Raw genomic sequence first — 22,826 nt, 5'->3', positions numbered from 1 at the left:
GACTGCCTTATAATCAATTAACCTATCAAACGGTCTGATAACAGTACTTTGAATCAAGCAAATATAACATCGGGTCGAAATATTTTTAGCTAAAGAGTTAACTTGCTTGTTGACTGCCATCCGCATGGATAAATTAACTGCCATTTTTTGTGGGCAAAGCAACACTTTTGAAATGGTTACACTATGACTGCCATTGCCCAATCTAGATAGTTTTGTCTACCGTTTTGGCGATGATGCCACTTACCAGTCACTATCAAATTGGAGCCAAGCTCCGTCTTGATATCTCGATGCACTGCCGTCGCCTCACCTTTGCTCTGCGTGGCAAGAAGCTCCTTTTGTTCCCTGCAAAACGTTAAGATGATTGTTTTTAGATAATATTCTGCATCACTGTAAAAAGAATGGCTTTGTTACAGTCCGAAAATAAACGTCAACGTTATACCGGTACTAGGTTAGGTGCTAGAGTTTCAGGTTGCATATTTTCCGGAAGTTCGCCGAGTACCCCGAAGTTTTTTTTATATCATCCTATTTTATGTAGGAAGGTGTTCTCAGGACATCTACTTTTTTAGTTCAAAATTTAGATCTGATATCATATTTATTAGCAACGTATAATTTCATTCAAATATCTATTTTGGGAGTCAAAATGTATCTCTGAAATTATATCAACCTGAAATCATTACGAAAAGGTGCAACTCTTTCAAAAAGAATATAAAAGCCAAATATATCTTGTCTGATTTTAAATCAGGCTTGTCAAAGGACACCTTTCATCAGTTATGAATGTCTACTGAAAGCTAACAACATGGTTTATTTTCGTAGTACGTCCTCACCTTAAAAACTCTTCTCGCTCTCTATTCTGCCTCTGCTGGGCTGAGTCATGGTTGGCATTGTTGGCTTCCTTCGAATCTAAAAGGGAACCGAAAAGTGGGTGCAATTCTAAAAGAAGACGGTGAATACAACCTTCCCTTCACTTTTCTCATCACTGACTGATTAAAGGAGGAAGTCACTCTTGAGGGTTGAACGGCAACCAGTGATGCACGCACATTGGCGTAAAACCGTGTTCACATTATTGAATTTTTATATTCATATAAATTTATCGGGGCAGGATGAAATATCCAGCAATAGTCTTCATCCGTGTTTACACAGCTCTGGATCAACAGTTGTCACAATTAATATGATAGTTAATTAAAAGATGCTGCCGCCTAAAATAAAGGATTGTGTTGCTCTTGCTTTATTAGTAGCGAAGCCCGAGGAATCGTCTTGCTCTTTATTAAATCTGAGGTATCATTATAAAGTGGTGTCGAATAACAGGCACCTTGTTAAAGGAAAGGTTTTACAAGTATGGTATAATTACTTGTATCGAGAAGAGGCCAATGGTCACGCTATTAGACGCGATGTTATAAAATTGGTATCATATCCATGTGTTATCAACGGTAGCCTAGTGCCCTTTAATGTCTACAGTTAGTGCACGGACATTCAATTTGCCATTGCCACAAAACTACATGTGTATATATATCAAGTGCGCGTATCTTACACCAGGCGACGCCAATAACTAATATCAATGATTAATTGTGTGTGTGCAGTTGGTATTGCGCAGAGCTGTATCAATTTTCCGACTATTGCATGATAATTTCTGTCCACTTGAATTGACATTGGATTTAAGTTATATCGCATTATTTTTTAAAAACGGCCATTTTCCTCAGGTGCCGTTAGGGCAGTGGCGTGTGTCATTTGTGTTGAAAACAACCACAGAAGTGAACAACCGGCGTTTTGGCGTTGAAGAGGTCTTATACGCAAGATATCATTGTCTAAACCGAGTCTATAGCCTTAGTAATTAGGAATCATTTGATAAGTAGGCGAAAACAGTAAAATAGAAGTGCACTGTGTTCGTTTTTATAAGGATATTTCTGTATCTAAGGAAAACAATCAAAAACAAAGATAGGAAAATGATGAACAACTATTTTAATTTCATAAAATATCCACCAAATGTTACGGGTTGAATTGTTTTGTTTACCTACATGTATATTGGATTTATAATTTATCTGTTGCAAAGGATATAACCCTGGGCAGGATCAATACCACGTAATAAACTTGACATTGTAAGGGAGCTTCAGAGCCTGGGGTTTCTAAGAAGCTATTGTGAAAAACCACCAACACAGGATCAAACCCGCCTAGCGAGTATCAGTTGCAGTTGAGTTATCTGTGATGCTCTTTAAAAAGCTACATGTACTTGTATTCTACAGATATATGTATACATAATCATATCGCGAAAATCTAGTATAAGTGAACAAAATCAGTCGCGTCTCCTTTATTCTTGTTCTGAATCGATGAAAACATACAAGGTACCAGAAGTCTATAAATGGCAATAAAAGCAAATATCAGCTTGGCTTAGATATGTTTTGAAATGCATGCGTTTTCAAAAGTCAAGCTAGTTATGTTAGAAGTTGATGAAATAATAATTTTTAAATACATTCATGACCACGAACCGGCAGAAACAACGTCCTCTAGGAGAAAGAGTTGAGATAGGTTGCTAAGTCAACGGAAAGAGGAACGATATTCAAAAAGAAGCTGATAAGAGTGAAATCATGTTATGCTAGTACGCATATTGTCAAAAATATATTTGTATAATAATTTTTGTTTTTCCAATTGGTCGTAATACGGCAATATCAAGGATTAATACAGACTCGTCTTTATCAAATTATGCTTGATAAATAAGTGTTCAAACTCGTCGATGCAAGATAATGTTGCACTTAGGCGTGGCGCATTGCGGCATTCTCCTTACACAGTGGCTATTCTTGCTTAACCATCTCTTTCTTGCAGGCTGTTCTTATAGGCGCAGTTACAAAAACTGTAATGTTTCATTTGGACTATCCAATTAAAGCAGCGACTTTTCCATGCTGGCCATATACATTTCGCATACAAACTATGATGTACATTCATGAAGCGATCTCTTTTAGATGTTGCGCTTGTTTGACACAGCATGATGTGCACGCGGAACCAAAACTGAGGTTATTAGCGTAAGGGATTTCATTATGGTGTAAGAAAGGTAGCATACTCGATTATAAGTCAGAATTATCTGTCTTTATATAACATGATACCGACACTTTAAGGACGTCTCATTTAATGGGAAGCCTGACGTTCCTTTATAGATAACGATTCCACCCTAATGATATCTCTTATTCAAGAAGGCGCAGATATTTATTGACAACACTTCATAGGCTGAAAATACATCTAATTTTATAGTTATGTGGAGAACTGACAGAAAGTGATTTTAGGACACGTGATACTCTCATACTTTATCGAGAACGTCATTAGCACAATATTCTGTTACTAAATGCAGAATACTACAAATAAAGCAGACATATTTCTATACCGTAGAGATTTTATGCCGGCATATTTCGTCCACTTTTTGGCTGTATGCGCCAGAGGTCATATACTTGTACAATAATTTGATTACAACATTTTCAACCAGCTTAATTTTTCACACAGTGAATTTTGACTACAAACGTGTACAATGTTGCCAAAGTACGCATTCGACTTCAGAAAAAATATAATGAAATGAATGCTTACACTACAGCGCATTCTATCTCATACTGCCGTGTAACTTCTTCTTCGTTTGTGAATCAAACCACAAAAAAGATAAAGTTGAAGAAGGCATAGGCCTACCTTTATTGTTGTCTTGCCGTTGTCTTGCCACTGCTATTCCAATAGGTATCGTAGCAGGTCCTGAAGTAAAAAGACACGAGAGTTATCAGACGGATAGATTATCCAGTAAGGGGTTTTTACACTAGCAAAACAATGAGCAACATGACGGTCTATTTTATCATTTTGTTTGAAGGTCATTGGTGTCCCTTGCCTTTGTCTGTCATGAAACAACAAACAACGGTTTCCTTGCTGGGAAACAGAGATTAATGTTCCAACCGTCCAAATGTGCCCAATTCGAATCTTACGTATTTGCAATCCATCCAATAAGATTTGCATTATTGACCCGAGAGTCGATTCGAGATTCTCGATACAAAAGGTTGTATTGTTCGCATTGACATCGAAGTTGACAGAGGAGTATCGGGTGTAGCTTGCAATTACAACCAGGTCGATACAAGCATTAAGTGGTAATAAGATAAATGAGAGAACAACAGAAGTTGTTAGTTAATGTCCAAGTTGGTTAGATTCGCTGGAGAAATTTTTTCACCGTGACTGATGAGGTAACAAACTATTATTATAGCAATAAAAGCTGTTTATGTCCTTGTCGGTTCGTTGAAGGAGGTCGTCCCTCAGACACGCTAAGTAACACTAAAAATAATGAGAGAGTCATTTGAATATCCTATGTCGAAGTTTGTTCGCTGGAGAATAATCCGGCATTACATGTACCGGTATATAACAATCAATACATGTAACGGTATATAACAATTATTGTACAATCAATACATGTACCGGTATATAATAATTGTATAATCATTACATGTATCGGTATATAGCAAGTGTACAATCAATACATGTACCGGTATATAACAATTGTATAATCATTACATGTACCGGTATATAACAATTGTATAACCATTACATGTACCGGTATATAACAATTGTATAACCATTACATGTACCGGTATAAAACAATTGTACAATCAATACATGTACCGGTATATAACAATTGTATAATCATGAGATGTACCGGTATATAACAATTGTATAACCATTACATGTACCGCTATATAACAATTGTACAATCAGTACATGTACCGATGTATAACAATTGTATAATCATTAGATGTACCGGTATATAACAATTGTATAATCAGTACATGTACCGGTATATAACAATTATTGTATAGTGTAAGAGCAACAAAACGATTTGTGTCAAAGTCGGTTCGCTGGAGAAGTTTAGCTCTGAGACACAACAATAAGCTACAGGGAAGAGAATTTCACTGGAACCATGAGTGTATTAATCGTTGTAGCTTGTGCATGTATCATGTGGAAGCCTCCGCTTACTATTTGATACTGACGTCGGGGAAGTTATCGACCAGGTTGTCTGCACGATATTCATGTCGCAATTCATATTCTCCCGGCGTCTGGGGTCATAGGGGCAGACAAAGCGAGTATTAGTCCAGAGATTGAGATTCTACTTTTAGTATCGATAGCTAAGGTTACAGGCGTTCTAATAACAATATATATATGCGTGTATACGCATACTAGCATTTGGCACTTTTACAAGAATTGTCATTTGAAAAATCTGTCAAGCTTTACACTTTTGTCAAAAAGGATGTATATTTATATATATATATGTGTGTGTTGGCAAAGTATGATTATTTTGGGAGAAAAACCTCAGCATTATCTCATTCTTAATGATACGAGAACTATTGATGAATGACCCGCATTCATCAGGTTACTGCTTTGCAGGCCGCGCACCCGTGTATCATGCATTTGATTGTGCATCCTCAGTCCAAGGGGAAAATGGGGCCAGTGGATGTCCTGACATTCAATATGGTACTTGAGAAGTGTTACACAGGAGTTAGACAAAAACAGAACTGACCTGTTATCGCCATGGTAACCGCTTCCTCCGTGCTCTTGCTGCCACCTGCCGGCGGCTTCTCGTTCGTGTGGCTTCCGTCTCCGTTTCCGGCGCCATTTTGCCGGCTTAACGTATGAGATTCAACTACTGATTTGCCGTTTTCCTGTTTGTAATCCGTCGTAGAAGCAGGAGCTGTCGCCTGCACTGGCGACTGATCCGAACTAACAGAACCGTCCATAGGTATCACCGGTTTTAGATCCGGGGGACTGCCAAGGCCAGGGTTCGGGACAGGCGTTGTTGGCTGGCCAGGGATCCAACCTGAATCAACCAACCTTCGCCTCTCTTCCTCGCTGGAGTAAGTAGCTGTAGGAACTTGAATCTGACTGGTGAATAAATATCCTGGCGGCGACAGCGAGGAGGATGCTATGTTGTACTGCGTCCAGTCGTACAACCGCCGATCAATCTGTTCGGGGATATTATCCTTCATGGCTTCCGAAGCCTGGGGGCTCATGTGGGCCTCAGTGAGCGTCACATGGTGCCGCGGCTGTCCGTAGTCGTGAATTATATCCCGATAAGGCATAGAAAGAGGAATGCTATTTTTATCACCCATTTGATGCTGAAGGGGCGACATTTCCGTGACGTTAGTCGCAACATTTTCATTTTCTGTAGTCCGATCAGGCGCTGTGACCAAAGCAACAGAAGGGATACTCCCAGTGTCACTCGAACCACAGGAACTATCCCGCTTCTCTGTCTTCGATATCACATTATCCACTGGAGTGTTTCTGTTTGACACATCACTGTCTGTATCTCGTCGTGATGACGACTTCTTCTCCCCATGTTTCGCCTTGGTGCCTTCCTTATCCTTAACAGCACTAGGACTGCCGCCAGGGGTCACAGATATTTCATCCCGCGGTGAGACTGGCTGGAGATAGTTCCTATTCTGATCGTTCTTTACTTTATCTTTCAATGGACTACTGCTCCCAGTCGCAGCAAGCGTGGCCACAGTCGGGAGCACCCCTACCTCCGGCGTGAACGTGGTAGCATGCACCTTCTTTCCCTCCTTACACGCCTCTTCCTTGGACAGTGAATACAACGATTGGTAGAGCGGCATCAGATGCGCTGTGGCCGTTGAGTAGGGTGTCAATGGTTTTCCATCTGTCGTCAAAATTGACGGACCTGCGAAGACAAAAATAATATGGTATTGGTAAGCATCCAATACATTTTATTCGGGATGTATTGAATCACAGGCCCTAAATCAGTTATACTAGTCAGACGCACGTTTCCAAACAGTATCGTTAAGACTTGGTTTTTACTCTAATACGCCAAATCCCGACATGGAAAGGATACGTGTGTCTTATGAATATGGTGGCTGTGACTATACGGCCTTTTTCCGAGGTTTTACAGTGCTTTGAGTTAGGTCGGGCAAATAATTCCTATTTTTGCATTGCAGATGCTGCCCATTCATTGTAGCTGAAAAACATTTAGAAGCGACAGGCTATCCACCTCCCTCCCCTTGGCTGCTATCACTATCCCAGCGTAAGTAATGAATTCATCTTCCCATCAAAGGGCAAATATATTCACCCTCATGTACCCTGTCACGAATTACAACGAACAGAACATCACGCAAGGTGTCCTATTGTCATGTAAAGACAATGTGGTTTTGTCTAAGGTCAGACCCCTGGATGTGAGGTAAGAATACAATAATCCATGCTAGCATGCCATCCAAAGTGCATGGTAAGTACTAATGAAGTGACAGCAGGATGCACACACACGTAATCAAATTACTGACAAACACAACGGTAGTAGTAATCTTATCAAGAGATCTGATTGCCAAAATCAGATGTTATAAGTGGTACTTTACACAGCTCTTCTGTTGACCACCAATAATAAAATACTAACATACTAAAATACTTTAATTTTGAATGAAGTTTGATAAGAACATGTAACAGAAATTGTGTACTTTGACAGTCATTTATTAACGTCCTACTTTCATCTTCTTTTTTCAGTTCGATATCGATAGGCCCGATACATTATTAGATGTCAAATAATTCCAGCCAATATACATGCGATGGTTGAAAATCGATGGTGGTGTTGAAGACGTGTGGTATCTTTAAACTGGTATGCATCATGCCATTACTTCACAATGAGTGAATGTAATCATTGGGAAGTTTTGTCAAAGGAACGGATGGTTTTTTTAGCATACTAAATGATAAAAACATACTTACCAGGATTCTGTCCGATATATGCGGCCATTGGCAAGGTGGATGGATACATGGCGTACACACCGCCACCTGGGCTCGTCGACGTCACCATTGCAGAAGTCTCGGTCCCTGGTACGACAATTGCTGGGGCGAAGCCTGACGACGTGTCACTAACACTCGGACTACTCGAGGCGCTATTCGTAGACGTGTCTTGACTCTCTTGAGCCTCGCTCTTTGGCGGTTCTGCCTTAACACTAGCTGACTGACAACTACTTTCACCGGGTTTCACATCCAAAGGCTCCTTCTTACAAGAAGCCAACGCATCGTCATGTTCATCTTTTAGCGGCTTTATGTCGTCTATTTTAACCTCGACCTGAGATCTTTCGATTTCTACATCTATTTCCTCTCCATCCTCCGGATCAGTTTTGAAGCCAGTATCCGGAGAGAAGTGTTTCACCGATAATTCTTCTTTTGGCTTCCCTTTTGACCGTTCTTTATGAGATCGTTGTTCATGACCACGAGGCACTCTCACTGAATTTTCCTTTGGTTTCTCGCTACAAGAACTGATACACATATCACCGGGTTCTACTTTGAATATAGTATTTTTAAGAATGGCTTTTTCCTTTTCTAAAGATGGCTTTTTCACAATGGCAGGCAGTGGTGTCGTAGGTTGTGGTTTCTCTTCACCAGCACTAGCCTCCTTAGGCGCTGTCGCCTTGATTGCACTGCACTGAGCCTCCTTAGGGCTCTCACTTTTAACACCCACATTCGCAGAACATGCTAGGGCCGCCGTCGGGTGATTAGATTGCACTGGTTTATTCTTTATCAAGGAGGTCCGTTCCTCCATTTTTGGTATCGTACTCCCATCCTTTTCACACTTGGCGTTATTAGTCTGATTAGATTTTGTCCGGTCCTGCTTTGCATTCTCCGGATTATGGCACTGTTGCGGCTTTCTTTTATCGCCAGCACATGACTTGGATTTACTGTTCTCCTGTTTCACGCTATTCCCTTTCTGTTTGAATTTTGCCTCACCCTCGGCCTTCGTTGCTTTCGCGGGGTTAGAATTGCGTGAATATGAGGCTCGTTCGCGTGTTTCTGTCCTTTTCCTTGGCTCCTCATGATGACAAGGTCTGTCCATCCGCGTCTCTGACTTGATCAAGGGTTGACTAATAGGCGTGACATTCGGACTGGCCATGGGACTGCACGCCGCTGTTAAGTTGGGTCGGCCATAGCTTAGGCTGGCGTGGGGCGTCATAAGAGTTTGTCCGAGGCCGCCGTGGACACCGATATCTGGAGGTTTCGCCTCTGCAAGAATAAGAAAAAAGACATTGAGATTGAAAAATGATGTTAAACAAGTAATTGCAGGACAGCTGTTTAATCACATGAAAAAGGTAGAAAGAATCGACAACGTGTATCTAAAAAAAACGACGTCCTGAAAATGAAATAGAACCATCATGCTGCTATAATTTCCCTCACGCCTGGTACTCTGTGTAAGGTACAAAAAGGGGTAGAAAACGTAAATCGGACTATTTCACTTTAAGATTCGCAGCGAAGATTCCATGAAAGCATATCGAAACATGACCTTTCCCATCAGTGACCATGATCTATTAGGCCAATGGACTGAATGAGACAACCCTCTCCACCGCAGTTCCAGATAGATGCCGGTTTTTACTGAACAAGCCTTTCAGGTAAAAACTTTTCACGCGTGGATTAATTATGGGCATGACTGGGCGTGAGCAAATTTAGAGAAGAATTCCAAATAAAATTAATTTTCCGTTTGGGGACATCCAATACATATCGGAAAATTGAGATGATATCTCAGCCGCCCTTTTCATGAATTCATTTAAACAAACGCACTCCATGTATTTCTACTGACTTGGCTAGTTATCAAAGAAGAATCGTCCATGTTTAAAGATCTACATAGTATACCAGTATATATATCTTTGATATTCTGAAAAGACATTTTGGTGACGTCGGGGGGGGGGGGGGGGCTGATCAAGTATGCCATACTTTTTGCATTCCTTCTATTTCAAATAAGTGTAAATAGCAGGCGTTTTCTCCAATTGGTCAACAGTGGTTTTCAGTGACAGCCATACAATTTATTCACAAAGACCGCCATCTACACGGCTGTATGTTCTTCATTTAGGTTCCCTGCCACAACAATCACCCGGTGATCGATGCTTCGTAACATCCCTTTTTCACGAGTCAGGCGTGGAGTCCGACAACACCATAAAAGATGTATCAAAATCGATGAGGAGGGTTTTTTTGTAATGAACCAATTGATGTGTCACTATATTCTCAATCCAGGCACACAGTGTATGATGCTTTTCACCTGTATCTAAGTGACAACCTTGGTTATGAAAGGCAAAATCTCAGATGTTTGTGCATCAGGTCTATTGAAGCCCTCTGAAGAAACATGACCGACTGAATCACGGTTTATGTGTGTGGTTTACATATACCCAAGGCATGTACCATGACATATACCATGACACTTTCACATTTTTAATTCAGATTTCGGATCTTTCACGTACAAAGTAACACTAATATCAGTGCCCTTTTCCAATGTTTTAAAACATACGTTTGCCTTATAACCAGATCCCTCTCGACCCTGGCAGAGCAGTGAATGGTGCCTGGCCATTAAAACAGGACAGTATCAGCACCTGGGAAATCGAGTCCACTCGGATAACTTTTGATGTTTGCGAATATAGTTCCTACTCGCAACGAATTTATATCGCCCTTCTTTTTTTGTCTAAGTGTCGCAGTTCTAACTATTAGAAACTGCCAGGTATCCAAGGCTAGAATCAGGTATAAACCATGGGGAAGGCAACACCACTTATTTGGTGTGCGGCTACAAATCTGCGACGGCTCTCGATTTGGTTGAGAGGTTCTTCTTCGAAAATATCTGCTATTGTGCCTTTTCCCAATCAGTTACAGTTGGATTCAGAATCAGTTACAGTTGGATTGGATTCAAAACCTGTCATCTCAACCTGTCAACTGCAGTTTTAATACAGGCTGTGGACTGTATGAATTCGCCACCTTCACACGGCTCCTGCAATTTAGATTCAGTGCCTGCCGTCAGGGAGCAGTTACCCCACTGCCCCACAAGCCACCGCCGCTAAATACGGACCCTGCACCAACAGTTGCAGTACATTTGGTTTGCAGTAGACTTGGTTTGTAGATGGGATTAACCTTGTACGGCAGAAAGAAGTCCTATATCTGCATTATAGATAATTCATCATTTTACACTCCGTCCTAAATATTGCAATAAACTATGATTTTCATCACTCAGTAGCTGCAGTCTATCACCTTCCAATTCAGTCTCAATTAGTTCAAATGGATCACTTTTGCCACGTATACATTCATCACCTTCCAAATTAGTCTCTTCAGAATTGAGATTTATTCATTTCTCACTCAATCTTTGCAGGATAGATTTCCTCATCAACTTACAGCTGATGCAAATTTCATTTGTTTTAATTGACCATGATAGGTTGCCATGGCAACACCATCGCGTAGTCTCTTTATCACGATACCAGGTGCAAAGTCCATGTTCCTACATAAAACGATATCGGGAAACATCTATTGCATGTTTTATTAGGTCACAGTTCGGTGCTCAGATTGACGTTGATTTCTCTAAGGGTCGACCTTGGGTAACAAGTCTCAGGCACGCACTTACCGGAAAGAAAGTTATCCATACATCATGTACTGCAGATAAATTTAGTTTGTCCAGAGCGGTTAAATCTCTATTGAGGAGAATGTGATTGAGTTGAATCCACATTGTCGAAAAGAATACAGACTGAATGGGTTATGTAATAAATCTAAATGTCGCTGTTATAAATTTACTGATGTACTGTAGTGGGAGGTGATAGATCTCTTCTGCAGAGATAGGGTGATAAATCTATGCCCGAGCGACTGAGGTGGAAGGTTGTAAATGTATTATCCTCATTTTATTGAATAATCAATTGCTGATGCATTCGAAGCATTTCAAGCCGTGTGTGGATTTGAAAAACTTACTTTTGGAAGCGAGTTGACGGTACTCTTTCGGGATGTCTTTTATCATCAGTCAACTATAAAAATTAATTGAAGGCGTCTTTTTTAGTCTATTTTTCTAAATCTTATTGTCCCTTCTTTCTAGTCGTTTTTAATATTTCTGAGCAGCGCAAAATACATGTACGTGAAAGCCGGAACGTATACAAACGTTGGCAGCCAAAATATTGATATTTAACGACTGGACCAAGTGAAGTTGGGCAAGGACATTGGGGCCTACGAGTAGGACTCATTTTTCTGTGCTGGACAACCATGAAAATACGGTTACACTAGGTACATGTACATATTCCCCACTATCGCCAGCTGGCTAATATATTTATGCAATCGTTCTTCAATCAGCTGATTGATGTCCGACTAGTTAGAAATCGACGGAATATATCAGTATCAGCTTGGGTACACAGATCAATGTAGGGGACAGTGTAATAAACGATGTAGTGTAAGAGTATGTAACCTACATCTTGGAAAATGGGACATACATGGCAATTTATTAGCTATCAAATCATGGGCATCATACAAATACAAAAATGTACAGAATGTACGTCACATGAATCTGCTGAAAAGATGACTTTATACTGACGACATCTTCGCGAACTAACCCACTCGAGACATGGGAAAAGGGAAGGGGGAGTCGGAACGTCTAAGCGACTGCCGTTTTTCGGTAACATTTTTAAAGATTTATTTAGTGATCTTTGGTCATGGCTAAAGATGACTTTCAGCCCTGAGGTTTTTACAGGCAATCAAAAGATACTGATTAACCGTCACTGAATGAGAATAAATAACAGTAAAAATTAAGTTCATGATACACTCTAAAAATTATATATGTAAGGGAACATTTATATTATAGTCAGTACGATTTGTCGGAAAGCAAAAGGCAAGTGAACCGGGGAGCATGCAGTCAATTTAGAAGATCACAAATAATGAAATCTGTCCGATAACACACTTGAGCAGGCGCCAATGCTCCTTTTCTAGAAACCAATCAGCCATTTGAAGCATCGAGAAGCAAGGCAATCTCTCTGTATGATAGACATGTAACTTGAAGCCAAACCGAGAATCGGGTTTGCTTCCTGATAAGAAGCTGTGTCCGACACACTATTCATGTATTGATGATTACGGAATAAACCCAGCTCCAGCAACAGCTAAATCGGAGCGGTTCAACAGAAATGAATGTAGACAGTTCTTTCTGGAATAGAAGTCCATTTATGATGCGAGTTGTAACAGTCGGATGCCGTCAGACGTCAATGATTTCGCTCACTCGGGGTAAAATCCTTGTCACGCCAATTTTCGTAGATGTGGGTCACGCTTTGATGACTGAAAAAAACCCTCCACTTTTCATCCGTTTCATTACAAGGTAAATACACGGATGCTGAACAATCTGTAAAAATGTCATCAACCCCCACCCCTCCGGTTTTAATGCTGGCTTAATCTCACTGCTAAATTTATAAAAACTCTTCTTGCACACAATTGTCAGGCCAAAGTGTCGCTATGATTACGATATCCGAGGCCTAGGTTCATAATATTGGATATTTACTTGTTACACTTTGCATTCATCTCAGATTTGAGTACCTTTTCCAAGAACTCAGTGAATTGTCTCCCGATTTTTACAAACAGCTATTGTTCCTGTTTTTTACTATTCGATACTTCCCATTAATGGACAAATGCCAATATGGATTTTTGAATTTTCATGGGAGTGATAAATGCGTTGATGCCACAAATTGTGGACCAACGATAATGCTACCTCTTCCGCCGCACACGATACTCGCAAAATTTGAGCTACTCTCAGGCAAGGTCTCGTGTGCTAAGAGCTCGGTTGAATCAATTACGCCAGAAATCCTCAGCCGTTTGCCAATAACACTGCGTTTGTCAAGGAGATAGCACCGAGTTCACCTTCATGATTTTTACCATGCTTATTATGCACACATCTCCAGTTTTATGAGAGTTCCGAATTAAACTTGCTTATATTATTTAACACAGCTCTTCAACACATTCTCAACAGTAACTGCTTGACTATGAGATGTGAGTCTTCTGCACTAAAATAACCCTGGGGTTTGTGGTATAGTGGCATAAAGTTTTTCTCAACTACATTCTTAGCTTAAAAGGATATCAAATGCGATAACTGCATTTTTATGTTCGAAATTATAATATGCCTTTTATCTCGCGGGTATCTGCGTTAGTAATCACACAGTGACATATAGATGAATACGTCATAAAGATTCTCCATCGTTAGAGATGGCCCTGTCACATTTCGTGCGCTAAACCCGAAAACTTCTTGTGAGGACATAAATCATGTTTTAGAGGTGGACTAGCATACATATGTATGTACATCACCGAGCTGACTAACGATAATTTCAAGCGGCTTTTTTCTCACTGGCTGAAACCAGCAACAGCCATGCGGCATTACTCGCTTACCAAGGTCATTTGCTGTATTACCGAGATGGCACGCTGCTCAGTTCGCCCGTGGTCAAATGCTTTCTAGCGTATGATGCCATGCAGCTAGTGATGAGCAAATCGAAGTTAAATTCATTTTTTGATTAATAGGAAAATTTTATTTTTTGCGTTTTGAGCTCCAAAATAAACATATTGACGAAAACATCTTGTCGTTTACTTCTGATCCTCGATTCCTTACAGTAGGCTAGAATAGCGTACAATTACCACTGGTTCGAATGAAGTTTGGTCCAAGATAAACCGCTTGCCTTTGTCAGTCACATACTCTCGAAGGACAATGCACCAAGGAGAAGAAAATCAATACTGCACATCCCTTTGTCTCCAGAAAACCGGCATCACCATTACGGGTACCATTTGGCATCCTATTATTCGCGTATTTGATGTGCATGACAATTCGGCAATTTTCAAAATTATATTGCTGCCTATTTTAATTGCAATCTCTTGAAAATGGACATGTCAGTCAAAATTGCGCGACCTCGGATTAGTTTCTGTACACATGTGGAAGTGTCAATGGCTTTTGATCACACGGTGTCCCTTACTCTTGGGTTTTATACATGTCGAAGAGTGCAGGTAATTATATGGTTCGTCATTCTGAAGACGGGTGATTCCGGCCAAAGGTTTATATCAACTTCGGTAGCATCACATCCGTGCCCTGGCAGACATGCATTCTCTATTCCATGCGAAGGCCAGCAAAAACTCAAGTGAATAGTCTTTTATCGATTGACGATGGCACTGATAAATATCTGGTTCATTTTTCCTCCAGACATCTGATTGAAGATTCATTCGTAAATGCTATATATTACATTTAAGTTGAACACGATGTGTTGGGACCATCGTCATAGGGTTGGTTACACAGTCAAGTACATGTACAATGTCATTTATTCCAGATTGTGTTTCAATACAACCAGTGTGTTATCTAAAGGAAAAATTACCGAATTGAGAACCTCTCTGAGTGAGTTCCACAGTGACAATACTACTTCCTGAGCAACATCTATTGACGTTAGTATTTTTTAAATATTTTTTGATTCTCAGTTTTTATTAATTTCTGAATCTGATACAGTTGATTTAAACGGCATAAAATGAATAGAAATTCGGGCCGAAATTTGAGACTGTGAAAACTTTGAATCGTGAAAACGTGTTGGGGAATCTGAAGTGGACTAAGCAGCACCTAAGCAATCCTATATGATTTCCATTCAAATATTGACTTTGCGTGTACATGTACCTGAAAGCTTTATACTGCTCGGTATACCAATAAAAATTGATTTTCATAACGAGTCTGCGTGTGTGCGTGGGGTGAGTCCGGCCGTGTGCACGGGTGAATACATGTTTCACAACAACCTAGCCACCTGCTACAAAGAAAAATTACCAATATATGAGAAATTAACATTTGAAATATTGTGTGGCGAGCACGTCCGGTCGAATTTGGTCCATTATTTTTATTACCTCTTAAAATATTAAGGCGAGAAGTAAACTAACACGGAATTTCCTGGTTATATATAATACGTGTCATGGCATGTTTTGGAACACTAGTCGGGCCTACAACGAAGTTATCTGTTTTGTTAAAAAAATTCCTTATCACGAGACAACACAATCAGTAAAAACTGTTATGGTGTTTTTAAAAATTCAGTCCCATGGCAAAACCGACGACATTCTTCCTTCACTAATAAACCATGTGTACCCCAGGCACCCTGTATCTAAAAGGAAAGTTATGTCCTCAATCTGGTAATTCTACCCTTGACATGTGTTTTTATACATGACGAGAGTGGTCGGCATACGCCTGTATAAGCAAAACAGGTACATGTATGTGAAGAAAAAATTTGGATATATAATTATTTACTTAGAAGGCAAAACTGTATCGCAGTTCCCCTCCAAAAACAAAATTCATACTAGACATTTTTTTACCTGAACATTCAAAGAATATCCAATTTTTAGCCGTACCACTCAACCAAGAACTCGCCGATTAGTTCATCTTATAAAACTTAACCGGTCTCTGTATGCCACACCATACAATGTACATATACGGCAGCATCACACGTTATTGAAGTTGTATTGGAAAACCAATGAGACTCCAGTGTACGACATACAAGCTCTGGGCAATTAACATTTTTTCTCCATCGACGTTGGAAAGCTGTCGGGTTTTCACATGGATATCATGATATATACACAGAGCCTACCTTCATTATTCATCCAGTCCTTATCAAAAGGGAACAAATATTTGTATAAAATTATCCAAGTGACATGACATCCGAGATTTATTCCTAAAATCCAATGGTTTCATCGTGTAATCGCCGCAACATACTGGTGGAGATATCTACAGCCATGTAGCCAAAAACAGCCCACGTATTCCAATGATATCAAAACAAACCACATCGCATTTTCATATTAAATCCACGTGACATGTACAAATGTCATCTGCCAGGGCCTCTAACCACGTGACACCGACGAGTTCCAACGCGGAACATGAATTTCGCGGCCGAATTCTCCACAGACGTCTCCATGCACGGCAAGGCTGGTTCTCTCGTATTTGATTATTTGTGACGTTGTCAGTCACGTGTTTCATGTTGTATTGCATTGTCGGGCCATGCCATGTGGTGGTTCTGAACGCTAGATATTTACCGCAATAAACCGGTAGCGATATTGATATTGTGAAATAGTTTAGCGGGCATTAAAGTACATTTTGAATAATTTTCCGTCATTGTTCATTGCTGGTGCTCAAAGAATCGTGGACGTCAAAGTCGGAGTTGAACAATATATTCTCTGGTTTCAATGGTAGTAATTAGGGTGTGGAAGTATCATGCTAGGTTTAAAGGTCTACTCCGTTCGTTGAAAAATTAAGAAATTTAAATCGAATTTAAAATGTTCTCATTGTGTGAATATGCACTGAATACAAATACATGTACTACAAATACCGCGTTACCATGTAACTGCACTGCGGCATTGTGTCTTTCTAGTTTCCTGAGCCGCCAGTAAATATAACAAACATCGAACAGACGCCGAATTCACCATCAGGCTGAAAAGCCTGAGGCATGCCAGTCATCTAAAGGCTTATCTAAACTCATTGAACACTACAGGTATATGTCGACCAGAAGTGTCTGCCGAGAACCATATCATGGACAGTTGAATCGCTTGACGCAATGACCAGGCGTATCAGAGTACGATGCTCCTGAATAAATATTCAAATTTTGATCGTCTGCATTTAAATTCCAGTCTTAAATTTCATGCATTTTAATCCTGTCCTGAATGTCAAGTCTGGCCTCCTCGCCAAACTTCAAAGCCAGGACGAAGCATGAAACCCTGACGACGCGGAGCCTGACATGATTGATGACACAGTGTTGCGGAATTTTCTGCTTTTTTAAACATTATTGAGGTAATTTTATGTTGACACTTCTGCTTTTTCTAACAACATTAAGGTGATTCTTCCTTTGTCATTCCTGCCTTTTCTTACAGCATTGAAATATTGAAACTACTGTTTTTCCCAACAGCATTAAAGAAAGGCCTACGCCGTTCGTAAAAAAATTTGAATTTGTTATTGAATTTGAAAATGTTCAATTGTATAAATACATACTAGATATAAATTTCACCATTGCCTTTCGGTAGACAGATAGACAAATACTACAAATGCAAAGTTTTAACAATTTCGTATTCACAATAACTGCACTACGGCATTGTGTATCAGTGGATTTCTATTTAACTGGACCACCAGTAATTACGAACGATGTACCCCTTTGACACTCATGCCATTTCTAACAGCACTCCTCTTCTACATGTAACAGCACTGAGGTTTAAAAAATAAAGTGTTTTCGAAACAATAATGATCAAAAAGATTATTTTTATCCCAACATCCGCGGGACGCAAAAGGCCTTGAACGCAACGATTATTGAGCCTTAATAACGTTACCATGGCAACCAATGACCTCGTTGCATGCTTTTGACATTTGTGTGTAACGTCTTTAGTATCATCACATCGAGTGACATTCAGTCAGTGATAGTATCATTTATATATCATATATATATGTATATACATATATAAATCCGTCGACCCGAATCAATTATAGACGACTGTTTGACTGAAACAGGAACTGAAATTGGGACAATGGCAATTATGTCCTACATTAATGTTTTATGATTGCGTCGAGGCAAAATGCATGACAACAAGTCGGTCATTGCATGCATGCTAATTGTAAGTGTTGAAAATGCGTATAGAATGTTCCTTGCAGTATTTTCGATCTTGAATATTCCGATATACATGTACTGACTTCGCTGATAAGAATTCCCCCAGCAATGCAGATGTATGACCGAATAATGAACTTATAAATTCATGGTTACTGCAAGAAATGAAATAGGCACTGAGAGCCATTGTGCCCACCTCCCTCACAGAGTTATTGGTTTCGATTTTAGCCATCTGGTGGCCAAACACGGAATCGAACCGGACCGGAATCTAGTCACAAGGTTTCATAACATAGGGCTACATACTCTAACACCAGATAATCCCACCCCGAACCATTCAATTAATATTCACCATGACTTACAATTATGACCTGCTTATTTCTGATTGGTTACTGCATAGAATAAGACGTAAGAAGGCTGTCGTCATCAACACTGACCAGCCTAGGCCTCGACCTCAACTTCTGCTATTTGACCTGGTATGACTGATGGGACTTGCTCTGTAATGCTGGGGTCATGAATATTCACCTGGTGACCTTTCATTGTCTGGTGTTATAGTTCCGGAGATAGAGTATACTGAGTTTCAACCATCGGCTAATTTACGGTATTTGACCTCCTTGACCTTAAAAAAGTAGGTCAAATGAAAAACCCGTGTGATATGTCATGTATCGTCAAAAGTTCGTACCCTATTGTTGCATGAGAGTGAGAATGCGCACGAATATATGTCTGAAAGCGATGATCAATTGCCTTCTCTGATTTCTTATCAATATTCTCATCCACTCTTGTCTGGTTTATCATATTGATCCGAAACATGTATGGCTGACTCGAAGATAGAATTATCACTGTTCGTGTGACTGAACGCTCGCGGAGACAGGAGGAAGAGGTCTGTGAACTTCACGAAGACCATGCCCCTGAAATCGGATGAGGTCGAGCGCCGGTGACGCTATTCCTTTGGATGAAACTCGAATAAATGTTTTTCAAATACATGTACTTGATAACGATATTCAGTTGTGACGAGAGTATATTACATGATGAAAAAAAGGGAGGGGTATACATAATACTATCAGTATGACTGTGTAAATATAAGTATCGTATCCCTTTCATGGAACAGTGCAGTGGTTTAAATGAATAATATTCTCAAAGAAATTTAGAACTTCAACTCTCGTAAAAAGTTTTATGCGTAAACAGGCCTTTACTTTCTTACTTCTAACAAAACCAAAAATATAATCATTTGACACAGTCATGTGAAATTTGTAGCAAAGGAATAAATGATGACTTACCTTTGTGTAGATCGTATATCCGATGATAGACGGCCGATGATTGGTTTAGTCCAGAAAGGGCTTGTGAAAAGATTGGTGTATCACCGGCCCCGTGCAAGTACGGCATGTAGGGAGAGTAGGCACCCAGGCCATATGCTGCATACCCTGGAAAAACAGGAACACAGAAATTGGTTATACGCGTGGTTTGGGCAATACCAGTCAAGCACTTCATCATACAGGGACGAAGTGGGGTTATCGGGACCGTACAGCTAGGAGGGGCAGGGGGTTAGCGCCCCCAAGGGTCACGAAACATTGTTTTTTTCAAGCAGATTATGGCAGGTTTTCCGCAAGATGGAGGCCACCAAAAACAAGCTCCACGCCTGGTGATTCGAGCCTCGTGATTATTTGGGCCACAAGGGCCAATAGAACACTGAATACCAACATATCTAGCCTCCAAAACCATCGTAACATGCTTCTACACATAAACAGTAGACATTGTCGACTGCGTCCCTCTTCCTCCTGTATATTGGGAGTCTCTTTCGCAGAATGTGGTAATGGCGGCTCGAGCCAATGACCATTTAATGATACCCCAGCCCAGTCCAACAATAATGGGTGAGACCTGGCGTCATAAATGGCTATATTTGATGAAACCTAAAACGATTAGGGTCAGACGTGATGAAATAAATGAAGATCGCATCGAACACTTAGTTGAGCAACTATGACCAATAGTGTTCTTTGTCGTGAAACATGGAGAAGGTCGATTTTACATGTAAATTGTTGTCGAGACAGATTTATCGTTTTATGCTCTTTGATTCTGATCAGATATCTTTCGAAGGGACACACTTTCAGAGAAATAACACTGGCTCTCCGACACATCAGTACCAGTCATTCATCCTCGCAAAGAGGGGTGTCAGTCCACAGATGTTTGTTACTGTTATTGGTAACCATGCACATAGACATCATTAGCTTGATAACCCCGTTGCAGTAGCTCAGTAGGCTAACGTTCTTTAGTGAGCAGTGCTTTTTTAAATAAAAATTCCCATAGAACCTAAGACTCGAGGTCAGGGCAAACAGGCAGTGCCGATGAAGATGCAAAATAATGTATTACCTTGGTGGGTTTTTTTATGTGAGAAATTTTTATGCTTTTTATGCTTTCGTCTCTCAGTGGAGAATGGTAAAAAGGCAACAAATCTTCACGAAGTCATTCGTGGCATTGGACCTGTCCTATCAGATTTACATTGGCAAGCTTTTATTTTGTTTGGAATTTATTAGCTAAAACCTGTCAGACGGGCAGTGGCAAAACACATTAGAGCTCATGACTGATTACGACGGAGTCCATTCTATTGTGATGCTGAATGGGAATGGAGCATCCAAATAGCAACGAGGGTATTTATTATCTAGCAGCGTTGCAGCCGCTTTTCAAAGTGGTTGTCAACACTTTGGGGCCTCGTCATGGTTGACTGTGGCTTGGCATTGGGGAACCAGCGTTCGAGTGATCAATCAAAGAAAGAGACTCGGCGAGGAAAGTTCTTTCAACGTTGGAGGGTGGAGAGTCTTCACTGATCGAACCCTGGACTGCTAACTTCAAGAAAAAAATACACTAGGATTTTTATGATTTCGTACAGAAAATGCAGCATTTGAACAAAAGGTTATATTATCTTCATCTAAATTTTTAAAGTCCAAAATATCTAGAAATAGATAGAATCTTTCGTGAAATAGCCTAGGCATGTTATTTAAAGAAGTAGCCTGCTCGTTCACCCACTGTTGCCCTTGTACACACAGTTTGGTAACACTCTAAAGGTGAAAAAGGAAGTTGGCCTCACGAGTCATAATTGTAACCCTTTCACATCGCGAGTTGGCGACCGGCTCACATGATTGTTTTTAAAGCTGTAGTAGCGGCGAAGCAGCGTGGCCTAAATTGGTTGAACGAAAGCTTGGTGCCGCATCCTGGGAGTCATAAACCAATGTGGTTTTCATAACATGCAATAAAAAACAACCCGGTAAAGGTAATAGACCAGTTTGTACGCGAGGTGATTTTGTTAGGAGCCAGAGGGCAACACCACATATCAAGACCGCGAGGCTATTTCATAAAAAATCATTGCAATCAGTGGCGGGCGTGATCACACGAATGACGGAACCCAATTCAAACAACAGAATCATCATTTGTGAACGTGATGTGAAACGGGTGGTGTGGGTTATAAGGTAGGTCTAATGTGAACAAGGAAGAATCTGAGCATTGTGGATAAGAGTCCTGTGAACTCTAGCACATAGGTCATGGGTTCGAATCCCTTCCGAGGCAATTTTTACCTGTTGAGTGTTCTGAGGTCTCGTCAGCACTTTGTGGCATTGCTGCTACTTGAAACTCCTAAGGAGACATCATGGGTGACAAAGCATTTTAGGCAAGGACCTTCCTATGGAAAAGCGTATTCCCCATTCAAATATTTCCCCAGAGTGCATTTTCGTGAGCTGTGAAATGTACAAAACTACTTCAAGTTTCTTAAAGAGCAAAATGACCACGACATTGTTGAAAGGGTAAAAGACGTAACAAATCATCTTTTTCATTGCAGTACGTTGCACGAAAAGAAACTCGGTGGTGTCCCACATGAAACATCGCCATGTCTTCGTCCTCCTTATCAAACGTGAAAACCTCGGATGAAAGAAGACAGAAGAAAAGAATTCAGTGCAAGGCGACAATGACATTGAAATGGCTGTCACTCTCCCTATACTTGGTGCCCCTCCCAGGTACAAGGCGCATAGGTCGCACGAATAGATCATACAGGCTCGGTGTCACCCGTGGGAGAACTCTTTGTAACCATGTGACAGTTTCCAGTGTCCATCAAACACACGGCGGACGAAGCAGATTGTCAAATCTGGTCCAATTCTATTGTCGGGATACTGGTATGATAAATGGTAGCTCTACATCATGGTCTTATTATTTTGGAGGACCAAGCCCGTCACGATTGACCATTAGAAATGGTTTTGCAAGAATAGAAGAAAGTTCACCTCCGCATGGTATATCCCATCTTCCAAACGACTCGAGACTCGAAACATCACTTTATTTTTTAGTTGTAAACAAAATTTACTAAATTACATTAGGCCAGAAAGTATATCGTGGCAGTCGGTGCAACACGAAAACAATTTTGTGTAGCAACTTTTAAAAATAAAACAAAAAAGCATAGAAATATTATAATGGAAATATCAAAAACTCGTTACTTCA

General features: G+C 40.3%; 1 protein-coding gene across 6 annotated transcripts in view; it reads right to left on the bottom strand.

The window, feature by feature from the left end:
• The window catches only part of LOC135489422 (BAH and coiled-coil domain-containing protein 1-like), a 51,413-nt gene that overhangs the window by 16,054 nt on the left and 12,533 nt on the right, over nt 1-22,826 (bottom strand). For 5 of the 6 annotated variants that reach the window (XM_064774787.1, XM_064774778.1, XM_064774794.1 and 2 more), the window contains 6 exons: nt 19,631-19,774; nt 7,726-9,006; nt 5,522-6,676; nt 3,661-3,720; nt 825-900; nt 245-342 (listed from right to left, as the gene is read on the bottom strand). In XM_064774787.1, the coding sequence (XP_064630857.1) occupies nt 245-342; nt 825-900; nt 3,661-3,720; nt 5,522-6,676; nt 7,726-9,006; nt 19,631-19,774 (2,814 nt within the window). Of the gene's footprint in view, nt 1-244; nt 343-824; nt 901-3,660; nt 3,721-5,521; nt 6,677-7,725; nt 9,007-16,361; nt 16,695-19,630; nt 19,775-22,826 lie in introns of those variants that run through there. The other variant, XM_064774816.1, reaches the window with a different exon arrangement.

Source organism: Lineus longissimus, chromosome 1 (assembly GCF_910592395.1).
Source record: "Lineus longissimus chromosome 1, tnLinLong1.2, whole genome shotgun sequence".
Classification (NCBI taxonomy): Eukaryota; Metazoa; Nemertea; class Pilidiophora; order Heteronemertea; family Lineidae; genus Lineus; species Lineus longissimus.
The sequence above is the reverse complement of the archived record's forward strand: the minus strand, read 5'-3'. Positions and strand labels throughout refer to the sequence as shown.